The 12,092-nt window shown below is 43.7% G+C and overlaps 2 protein-coding genes across 2 annotated transcripts; one reads left to right on the forward strand and one right to left on the reverse strand.

The window, feature by feature from the left end:
* The first annotated feature begins 1,747 nt into the window (after positions 1–1,747).
* On the forward strand, positions 1,748–2,574 carry LOC127338889 (glutathione transferase GST 23-like). The gene is made up of 2 exons (XM_051364843.2): positions 1,748–2,071; positions 2,155–2,574. Exons 1-2 carry the CDS (start codon positions 1,754–1,756, stop codon positions 2,530–2,532), a joined length of 696 nt encoding a protein of 231 aa, XP_051220803.1. The 5' UTR covers positions 1,748–1,753; the 3' UTR covers positions 2,533–2,574.
* Positions 2,575–6,043: 3,469 nt separating this feature from the next.
* LOC127340414 (B3 domain-containing protein At1g49475-like) lies at positions 6,044–6,586 on the reverse strand. The gene is made up of 2 exons (XM_051366169.1): positions 6,560–6,586; positions 6,044–6,496 (listed from the first exon to the last, which is right to left on the reverse strand). The coding sequence occupies exons 1-2, from the start codon at positions 6,584–6,586 to the stop codon at positions 6,044–6,046; spliced, it is 480 nt and encodes a 159-aa protein (XP_051222129.1).
* Between the last annotated feature and the right edge of the window lie 5,506 nt (positions 6,587–12,092).

Below are 12,092 nucleotides of genomic sequence, written 5' to 3' on the forward strand. Positions count from 1 at the left end.
TCCATACCTTGACACATTCTACGCCCAATGAATAAAATACTCTCTTTGTTCTCACATTTTTGACCTTGGAAATTTTGGCGCCGATATGGTATTCAATTTTTGTTTACAAGGGAACACTCAACGTGCGGGGTATCCAGAATCATTAGGGCACTAACTATTTTACCTTAAGAGTTAATTTACTTCTAAAACTGAAACTAGTGAGCTAATATATTTCTGGACATATGACAGACCTACCTTACTTGATAGCTACTTATTATTGCTGAATCAATAGGCTTTATGAACCAGTGTTTTTTTTAAAGAATATTTATTTGTGCTGCTTGATGCTGTAACAGGAGAAATTAGGGCCAACTACATGGAACAAGGGAGCAACAGTTGGAGAATAGGGGAGCCAAATTCAAGAAGGCATAGCGCCTAGATAAGGGGAGCGCCTGCCAGTGAACAAAGGGTGTATATTATCGTTTGGTACATCGAAATAGGCAGTAGTTGTTTGGTTGATTTGCGAAACAAGAGGATAGTTTCTTGAGCGGATTATAGGCTAGAAAGGTTTCCACTTTGTGTGCTTGTATGGTAGGAAGAGAGAGACGGGTGACTAGTATCACCAATAATATATCTATGTTTATTGGATATATAAACATAAGCACATGAGTATTTGTCCGAAGTGCTCACAAACTTGCTTATTGAATTCAGTGGTGTATTTTTTATTGCTTTATACATCAATCTTTTTCTTCATTAAAGTAAGAAGTGTAATCCAGCTCCATCCATCAATGTAGCGGGGATCCTGTGGAACCACCTAAAAGAGGATTGACAAGTGCTATTGCACATAGTTGAATAAGTGCTACTGCCTGTAGCTGAATATATGTAACGAGTTCAAGAGTACAATCTTAGGTGACAAATGGCTATTAGCAAATTCAGAGAGAGGAATCAATCCAGACTGGGGATGCATACACAGTTTGCCCTTTCACTCAGCAACTCCAGCTCCCAGGTGCAAGCTGCAAAACATATTAAATCATATACATGACCAGATTATCAATAGACGAAGCAATGATTGAAAATAGTATTACCTCCAATTCGAAAAAAGACTTACCTTTGGGAACGGAGGTAGTACCTTAGCTAGAGAGTCAATAGATAATCTGAGAGAGAGAATGTCGATATGAGGGAATAAAAAATACCAACTACATGAATGATCTATACGTCAGGCAACGCACGGGCATTCTACTAGTTTTTTTTAGTTTCCTTGTTTTCTCTGAAGTATCAAGATTTTTTACTTAATCTTAAGGTTTTTTCCCTTGTTTTTCAAGATTGAATTCATTTTCTCCATCTATATTTGATCAAAATGATAAATACTGTACATGCGTCTGACATGGTATATGTTAACCGATTTCAGTCTTTGGACATTCCGTGACTTTTATCATTCGTTGGCCCACCCTGCTTTTCTAAACCTGGTGCCGTGCCATGGCGTTCAAGATAATGTCTCCTTTTCTTTGACAGGAGGATGTGAGACGACCCGTACGCTGATGATGCGAAAGGTTTTTTCTTGACTGGTACAGTGAGACACAGTATTCTCGAGCTAATAACTGGTTATATCTGCGAGAGATTCCCGTAGCTATCACCGTGGAAGATCATGTCACAAATGGCGACAAAACTTTGACGCGAAGTTGCCGTGAAGTTTCTCTGAGCCAGTATATATATTCAGATTTTGGTTTAACCCCGGATAAATCAGGCAGATACGGAAGCAAACAACGCTCCGGCGACGATGTCTGAATCGCCGGTGAAGCTCATCGGCTGCTTCGCCAGCCCGTTCGTGCACCGCGCCGAGTTGGCCCTGCGGCTCAAGGGAGTCCCCTACGAGCTCGTCGAAGAAGACCTCAGCAACAAGAGCGACTTGCTGCTGAAGCACAACCCCGTCCACCAGAAGGTGCCCGTGCTAGTCCACGGCGACCGGACGGCCATCTGCGAGTCGCTGGTAATCCTCGAGTACGTGGACGAGGCGTTTGATGGGCCACCACTCCTCCCTTCGGAGCCCCTCGCACGCGCCACCGCCCGGTTCTGGGCCAGCTTCGTTGACAAGCAGGTGAGCTGCATCACTGACGCACATACAGAATTACAGGCACGATCTTTCACTGACTTTTGCTGCCTGCATGCATATGTACGCAGTTCAGGGAGTCGTGGATCGCTATGTTTTCGGCGGACGGCGAGGCTCAGGTGGCATCCGCGAGGGAGGTGAAGGCGAACCTGACGCTCGTCGAGGGGCAGCTGCCGGAGGGGAAAACGTTCTTCGGAGGCGACTCTGTCGGCTACCTCGACATAGTCCTCGGCGGGATCGCGCACTGGATGGAGATGTTCGAGGAGATCACCGGGGTGCCGCTGCTGGCAGACGAAGAGCACCCGGCGCTGCGCCGGTGGGCGAGGGAGTACACGGCGGACGAGATCGTGAGGCAATGCCTGCCGGACAGGGACCGCCTGCTTGCTGCCTTGACACCGAAGAGAGACACGTTCGTGTCCATTGCCAAGACAATGGCTACACAAAAGTAGTGTGCTCTGGCTGACAGGGAGGACCTGCTCCCACATTTCACGAGAGGAAGGAGATTTGCTGTTGACAAAGCCAATGCTCTGACCAAGCTGACAAGGAAGAGGCTTTCTTTCAAGCGTATTTTGAGCTCTTGGGACGGAGTCCGGTCAGGGAGCACACTATTGATATGGATAGAGTGGGGATACCGACAGTGGATCTGCAAGACCTGGATGATATGTTTACTGAGGCTGAGGTGTGGAAGGTTGTGCAGGAGCTGCCACCGGATCGTGCTCCAGGGCCGGACGGCTTCATTGGTCTGTTCTACCAAAAGGCTTGGAGTATCATTAAGCACGATGTGCTAGCTGCTGTCTTTAAGTTGGCCGTTGGTGATGGGAGAGGGTTCGATAAGCTTAATGCGTCCTTGATCACCCTCATTCCGAAAAGGTCGGATGCTATTGAGATCGGGGATTTCAGACCGATAAGCTTGGTGCACAGCTTTGGGAAGCTATTTTCAAAGCTGATCGCTAACAGACTGCGAGGTAAACTGGGGTCCTTGGTGAGTGCCAACCAGTCAGCGTTTGTGCGAGGGAGATGTCTCCATGATAATTTCATCCTTGTCAGGCAGGTGGCGAGAAGGATCAATGCTAGGAAAGTGAAAGGGGTTTTTCTCAAATTGGACATTTCCAGAGCTTTTGACTCCTTGTCCTGGGCGTTTCTGTTCCAAGTGCTTCAGCGGATGGGCTTCGGTGATAGATGTATGGGATGGATAAGGTTGCTCTTGCGCACGGCCACGGTTCGTGTTATGGTAAATGGAGTGCCAGGGAGGAAAATCAGGGTGGTTCGTGGCCTTCGGCAGGGAGATCCCACTTCGCCTCAACTCTTTGTTATAGCAATGGAGGTTCTCACCACGTGTTTTGTAGCGGCAGTTGAGGCAGGTCTTATGGCCAACCTGCCGGGGTGTGAGCCAAAGCAAAGGATATCGATATTTGCTGATGATGTGGCTTTGTTTTTTAAGCCGGAGGTGAAAGATATGGTCACGGTAAGGGAAATTCTGAGGGTTTTTGGTGAAGCTTCTGGTCTCAAAGTGAATTACGCCAAGACTACGGCAGTGGTGATCAGAGGGGAGCAGGAGGATGGATGGGTCGTGCGACGCATTCTTCGGTGTGAGATTGGGGACTTCCCCTGTAAGTATCTGGGGCTGCAACTCTCCACGGGCAACCTCAGAAGGGCGCATTGGCAGCCAATGCTTGATCAGGTTCTTGCCTCTCTTCCGGCGTGGCAAAGGGGATTGTTGGCAAGATCTGGGCGTCTGGTTTTGATCAAGGCGGTGGTAACGGCGAGGCCGATGCACCAGCTGCTAGTTATGGACGCCCCGACCTGGCTGTTTGAGGAGATCGATAAGTGGATGCGGGCATTCTTTTGGGCTGGGAAGGATAAAGTGAATGGTGGGCAGTGCCTAGTTTCTTGGCAGCAAGTCTGTAAACCTGTGGAGTATGGTGGCTTAGGCATCTTGAATTTGCGACTCCAGGGATTGGCTTTGAGAGCCCGTTGGGAGTGGCTGCGCCGTACGGATCAGGGGCGGCCATGGCAGGGCTTGCCGATGATGACGGACGTGGAGGCTGATGGGGTTTTTAACAGCTTGGTGGAGATCAAGGTTGGGGATGGAGCTAAGACCCTCTTTTGGATTGATAGATGGTGGAATGGGCGGGCGATTAGTGAAATCGCCCCGCTTGTGGTTGCATCAGTCAGCTTGGCGAAGAAAAGAAGGAGAACGGTGAGGGAGGCCCTGCAGGATCATGCTTGGGTGGGAGACGTTCCGACGAGCATCGGCGCGGAAGGTGTTGGCCAGTGTGTCCGAATTTGGCAAGCAGTTAATGCGATCAACTTGGATGAGGCGCAAGAGGATGTGATCGCCTGGCCTTGGTCAGCGAGTGGAGTTTACACTGCCAGCTCCACTTACAGAATGTTGTGTGTTGGTAGTGTGAAGTGGGAGGGAGCCACTTATGTCTGGAAGAGCAGTGCACCACTCAAGTGCAAGATTTTTGCGTGGCTTGCGTTACAGGGCAAGCTGTGGACTTCGGATAGGCGAGTACGCCATGGGCTACAGGACGTCGTCTCGACCTGCTATACCTGCCTGCAAGAGGTGGATACGGTTAGGCATGTCTTGGTGGGGTGTGTCTATGCCAGACAGGTGTGGCATCGCTGTTTTATGCTTATGGGCATGGAGGTGCCAATGCCTACAGAGACTGATAACCTACAGGATTGGTGGGCACTTGCCAGGAAGAGATTCAGGAGGAAGGAGAAGAAGGGCTTTGACTCTTTCATCATCCTGATAGCCTGGCGCATTTGGAAACAACGAAATGCAAGGATTTTTGATAATGTGGCCAGACAGTTCTCCGAGGTACAATTGGTGGAGCAGATCGTTGAGGAGTGGGATCTATGGGCTAAAGCAAGTCTTGGTGGGTGTAATTTATTCGCGAGAGTAGTGCATTAGAGGTAGTGTGTGGGTGGTGTGGTGGTCACCGCTGTCCGCAGCAGCTGACCTTTCTGTAAAATAACCTTGTTCTGCCTTCTATAAAACAAAGGTACGCAATTGCGTACTCTCGAAAAAAAAAACAAAGCCAATGCTTCCAAAAAAAAAGTGTTATCTATCCGTGGTTGGATGCGATGGAATAAAAGGTTGTCCTTTTAGGATGAAGTATATTTTAAACCCGAACACTAGTAGTTCGGCGAAATGAACCTCAAACTACAAATTCATGTCGTTTATACCCGGAACTAGTCAATCTCAGTTAAAATTGAACCCTAGAGGAGTTTGGCGCACCGGAAAAGAAAATAATCCCGGACAGGGATAAGAGTGAATTCCACTTTTTGCCTTGTAATTGTGCATTTGTGACACATATTACCTCATTTAGTGAAACTTCTACCAAAATATCCAATTTAGGAGACCTTAAGCATGGTTTAGCCCCATTTTAGCATTTTTCTTGTTATTATTAGATAGGATAGACAAGATAAGTCGATGAGGAGCCACAAAATATGTAAATATCAGAGGTTCTCATGGACGATTATGTCCAAGCTTCTTTAACACATATGTTCCATTCCTCGCTATCGTCTTGGGGCACGTTTGGTAGCCTGCAGCAGTTTCCTGCACCAAGCCACGTTGTTTGGTGGCCTGCACATAGTTTTTTCGGCTCCGTGGAGATTTGGGCTCTGTCCGTTTGGTAGATCGGTTTTCAGGCCTAGTAGCAGCCCAGGACGGCGTCCCTGTTGTTTGGTTGCAACCCATAATCTGCTTCTGCTAACCTCTTCCTTTCAGTGGTGAGGTTACCAGCGATAAACAGCAGAAGCAAGAACACAATCACAGTTCAGGCAAACTTAGCACTGATCATAGTTCACGGTCATAGTTCAAACACGGTCATAGTTGACGACACAGGACGATCATAGTTCACGACACATCAGAGACGATCATAGTTCAACACACACAGGAACAGCAACTAGACACATACATGGTAGTAGCGACACAGAACCTGGTAAGCTTCAGACATGACTTTCGAAGACGACGCACCTGGTGCCATCGCCATGGTAACGGCACCTGGTCATCACCTCAGTGCAGGTGTGATCGAAGATGACCACACTGTACTCGAATGATGACACCTTCTTGAAGATGAGGAACTGGCCAACCTGCAGCTGATGAGCGACGGCGAAGCCCGCCCACTCCTGGTCAATGTATGCGTCATCGCCTTCTCTCGCCGTAGTCATCCTCCAGTTGCAGCCAGTGTTGGTGGTGACGATGATGTTCGAAGGGATTTCTCTGAACCACCTGACGAAATCTTGAGGGATCCGGAGCCAGCTGAAGGTCGGCCTGAAGACGATGCGCAGGAACTGGTCCGGCCCTACGTCCGGCTGGAAGTGGCCGACGTTAGCCGCCCTTCGCTTCTTCGATGGTCCCTCCTCCAAGGTCTCAGGTGACCCAAGCTTAAGCTTCTCAGTCTGCCACAAGAACACATGGCATTAGAAGTGTGCCTGCTCACAAGTATATAGATGAAAACGAACATTGAAAACATGTGATGCCTCATACATTGGCTCACACGGCAGCTCAATGGACTGTCCTCAAACTAAGTCTAGTGTGCAAGTAATCGCACACACACGACTAAGTTTACGGGCAGCACCTTGCCTTCCAGTGTGCCATTGTTCAATCATTGGCCAATGCACTAGACAAACAAAATGAGGCTTCATATATTGGATCACACTGCTGTAGGGATTCGTAGCATAGAAAACAAAAAACTTCCAACCGCAAGAACGAATAACAAGCCAAGATCTAATCTAGTAGATGGTAGCAACGAGATAAGATCAACATACCCTCGAAGATCGCTAAGCGTTAACGAGATAAATCTCGTGGATGATGTAGTCGATCACTTGCCGCTCTCAGGAGCAAGTCGAAGATCTTGACGGTGCCGCAATCGGGCAGCACCTCCGCACTCGGTCACACGTACGGTGTTGATGAAGACGTCATTCTCCCCGTTCCAGCGGGCAGTGGAAGTAGTCGGAATCCCGGCAGCACGACGGTGTGGTGGCGGTGGTGGTGGAGCAATCCTACAGGGCTTCGCCGTAGCTGTGCAAGAGGGAGGAGGAGGAAGGGGCGGCTAGGTTTTGGGGAGAGGGGGCAGGGGCTGCGACTTGTGCTGCCCTTGGGGCTCCACTTGCCCTCCTTTTATAGGTGGAAAAGGTCCTCGGGTCGTCCAAGACCTTCCCCCAAAGTTTGTGAGAGTTCTAGTAGGTTTCTGTCAGCCGAAACCTACTAGAAGTAGGACTCTTTTGCCAAATCCGAATTTGCCTTAGGGGAAACTCCTTAACCCTTAAGGAAAACGTGGAGACACCTATTATGGAACCCTCCGGACTTCCTTAGACAGTCTGGGTCGTTCCGGACAATTCCGAAACCATAATATTCCGAACCCTTCCGATCTTTCTAGAACCTTCTATAGAAGCTCCAGTCAAAACACCGAACTTTTTCCGAACCCCGGAAAATGACTTCCTATATATGAATCTTATTCTCCGGACCATTCTGGACCTCCTCGTGATGTCATGGATACCATCTGAGACTCCGAACAACATTTAAGCTCCATACCATATTCCATATCTACTTAAACGACATCAACCCTTAAGTGTGTCACCCTACGGTTCGTGTACTATGCAGACATGATCGAGACACTTCTCCGATCAATAACCAATAGCGGGACCTGGAGATTCATAATGGCTCCCACATATTCAACGATGACTTCGTGATCGAAAGAATCGTTAAAATATGATACTGATTCCCTTTGTCGCGCGATACTTTACTTATCCGAGGTTCGATCATCGGTATCTCTATACCTAGTTCAACCTCGTTACCGATAAGTACTCTTTACTCGTACCGTGATATGACATCCCTTGTGACCAAGTCACATGCTTGCAAGCTAATTAGATGACATTCCACCGAGAGGGCCCAGAGTATATCTATCCGTCATTTGGATGGACAAATCTCACTCTTGATCCATGCGTTTCAACCCATACTTTCCGAATACTTAATGCCACCTTTATGACCACCCATTTACGAAGTAGTGTTTGATGTCATCAAAGCATCCATCCGGTGTAGGTGATTAACATGATCTCATGGTCGAAGGATTAGGTTACTATGTATCTTAAAGCTTGTAGCAAAACGAACTTAATGACTTGATCATATGCTATGCTTACTATAGGTGTGTGTCCATCACATCATTCTAATGACATGATCTTGTTATTAATAACATCCAATGTTCATGATCACGAAACTATGATCATCTATTAATCAACAAGCTAGTTTAACCAGAGTCTTACTAGGGACTCTTTTATGTTTACAAAACACACAAGTGTTAATGTTTCCGGTTAATACAATTATAGCATGGGATGCAAACATTTATCATAAACACAAAGATATAATAATAACCATTTTATTATTGCCTCTTGGGCATATCTCCAATAGTCTCCCACTTGCACTAGAGTCAATAATCTAGATTACATGGCAATGTACCTAACACCCATGCCGTTTTGGTGTAGGTCATGTTTTGCTCTAGGGAGAGGTTTAGTCAACGGATCTGCCACATTCAGATCTGTGTGTACTTTGCAATTCATTTGCGTCTCCACACATCACTTTTTTTTAAATGAGTCGGCATTAATCGTATATGTTTGGTCTTATGGTGGAACCTTAATTCCGTGGTCTGAAATATGTTACTAATATTGTCACACATAATATAGCTCCATAGTTCTGACACTACCGGAACTACACCAAGTTCTAAAAGAACTCCTTGACACAAACACCCTCGGTTATTGTCAAAACAACAATATACTCTGCCTTCGTTTGTAGAATCTATCATAATATTTAGAACTCATCTAAATCTAGCATAGACTTCTTCTAGCCCATTGTGCTACCTTTTAATGAACACTCAGCCTAATTGAGATTGAAATTCATTTTTATATGTGACCAAACTAATATATGTGCAATATCTTACATCGATTTGTTTGTTATTACCCCATACAAAACTATATATATTCTTGGCTCTTCCAAAGAACTCTGGAACATTCTTAATGTTGTCCAATGATCATCACATGAATCATTCTGGTATATGCTCGTAACACTTTAGTGCACAGGACATCTGATTTTGTACATTTTATTTGTGATCTAAAATCACTCATGTGGTTTTACTCATTGAGTGTCAAATACACTCAAGTTTTGTTAAACCTTCACATGGAAAAGAACACCTTCTTGACGTTTTCATATTGAACTACTTCAATATTTATTCTATGTACTTTGACTTAAACTTATTATGCGCTTCAATCTATCTTCATAGATCTTGACGCTAAATATGTTCTTAGTCATATGCTTTCAATGAAATTAATTTTCAATGAAACTTTTTAATCAAGTAAAAATTACATCATTTCTAATCAACGATATGGCATCCACATAAAGTATTATAAATATGTCTTAGCGCTCCCACTTAATTTCTTGCAAATGCAAGCATCTTCATTGTTTCCGATGAAATCAAAACTCTTTGATTATTTCATCCGGTGAAGATTCCAACTCCATGATACTCACTTCATCTAGTGAAGTTTGTATACCTATCTAGTATTCTACAGACTAGCAAAACTCTCGGTTGTATCTTGTATACACCTTTAATACACACTTCTGCAAAGGAATGTGTTTCTGCCATCCTACTAACATATCTCATAAAAGAAATATGTAGTGATTACTAGAATAATCCATATAGACTATAAGCATTGCTACAGAAGATCTAATCTTATCGCAGTCAACTCTTTGAACTTTGTCGTAAACAATCTTTCGACAAGTCGAGCTTCTTCAAGGATATTATATCCAAGTCTATTAATTTTATAGATCCATTTACTTTCAAAAAGTATTTATTCATTCAGAATGTTTACCAAGCTCCAAGCTTGATTATAGATACTATCTTGGATTTCATGGCACTTAGCCATTTTAACGGAGTCAGGGCCCATCATAGCTTCTTTGTATGTAGTTGGTTTATCATTGTTCAAAATCAATCATTTGTCCACAAATCATTTATTTGATCACAAAGTAAACCATACCTACAAGGTTCAATAGGTACTTCGATCTCCATGGCTATAACACTTTGTAGACATGGGAGCCATGAGCGTCGTGGCTGCTCCCGGAACCATTTCCGATGCTGCACTACTCTGCTCATCTTGCTCAGGTTCATCAACCTTATCGAGTTCTATTGTCTTCCTACTTAAATATTTCGCGAGAAACAATTTCTTGGAAATAAGCAAGAAACATTAACAAATACTTTTGTTTTTGACTTCATAGTGGAAAGAATTCCCAATTAGGTCTCTGGGACAACCAACAAAGACATTCATCCGATTTTGGTTGTAAACTCATTTACTTATGCTACTCATACCAAAATTTAAGAAAGGACTATTAGGGTTTATACCCATGCCATAACTCGTATGGTGTCATTTCAACAGATTATGATGACGCTCTATTTAGTGTAAAAGCGGTAGTCTCTAAAGCATAATCCACAAAAATATAATGGCATCATTTTATTTTATCTCACCATTAATCCAACAAGGTTTGGATACGTCTCTCGAATACTCCATCACAACTATGGTGCTCCGAGAAACATGATTTGTGGAACAATTTCGCAACTCTCTTAGATGTTCGCTAAAACTCGTAATTCAAATATTTCCACCATGATCCAATCATAGATATTTGACTTTTCCATTACGATGATTTCCACTTCGTGTTGAAATTTATTTGAATCTATTCAAATGTTTCAGACTTCTTCCTCATCGAATAAATATATCCATATATATACACTCAATTCATCGTTGGAAGTTTTCATGAAGTAGAAGAATCTTCCGCACACAACTATGCCCAATGAACCATATACATCATCATGTATATTTCCACTAAGCTAGTTTCCCGTTCAACTCTTGGCCTATGAACGGTATTTCAGTCATTTTCTTTAGAAAAGATTTGCATGCGCCAAACGATTCACAGTCGAATGACTCCAAAAATCCATTTGCATGGAGTTTCTTCATGCGTTCCTTTCTAACATGACCTAAATGGGGGTTCCACAAATAAGTGAAATTCTTATCATTTGCCTTATGGCATTTTAGCGTCAGTGTTATGCATGTGTGTTTCACCATTAAGACTTATAATAACTTATCCATCATACATGGAGTATGGTCATAATTTGAACAACTAAGTGCTTTCATTTGACCAGAGCAAAATAACAATTATTAAGTTCTTTATAATAAATCTCAAGGGCTAGGTAGAATGCCAACGACGAACATAATAACAATTTATTTTATTCCAGACGTGCATTGTTACCACATTCCTTGTCAGTCACTTAGGCCATTGTATTCTTGTATTGTGTTGTATCATATGACACCTCATACCAACCAATATGGTACAAATACCCAAAAATTCCATTGTGTGACCAATCAAAGAATACATTCATAACATGTATATCATCTATATACACCTGGGCTAGACTTTCTAGTCTTTTCTTTCTTTTTGCCAAAACCTTTTGTAGTTTCTCTTTCGATTTTCCTCATATTTCAGAAAACACTCAACATCAATAACTTCTAGGCTTGTTAGTCAAATACCAACACCCTTGAGTTTCGTACTTTGAAGTTGATCATCACATGACAAGCGTTCCGGATTTTACTATTAGTAACCTTTTAATGTGATGAACAATTTCACTCATAATTTTATCCATCAAATCATGACAACTTCATGATGAAGCCACTATGGTTCATATATGGATACATGAATAACGTTAGTGTCCAAATAGTTGGAGGATCGGGACGCCTAGCGTCTTCAACCTTCGTACATTCCCATAAAACTTATGAGTTTATGTAGTCTCACTATTAAAACTTGTAATAAGGTCTTAGATATCACATATATCTCACACCTTGCTTATTTCCGAAAACAAATTATTTAGCTCCTTACTTTTCAAACGGATTTGAACATCAAGTTTCACGGAGTCAAGATAATTTTAGATAATAATTGAAACCATTGCTCTTTGAATCAGCA

This window comes from Lolium perenne, chromosome 3, assembly GCF_019359855.2.
Source record: "Lolium perenne isolate Kyuss_39 chromosome 3, Kyuss_2.0, whole genome shotgun sequence".
Classification (NCBI taxonomy): domain Eukaryota; kingdom Viridiplantae; phylum Streptophyta; class Magnoliopsida; order Poales; family Poaceae; genus Lolium; species Lolium perenne.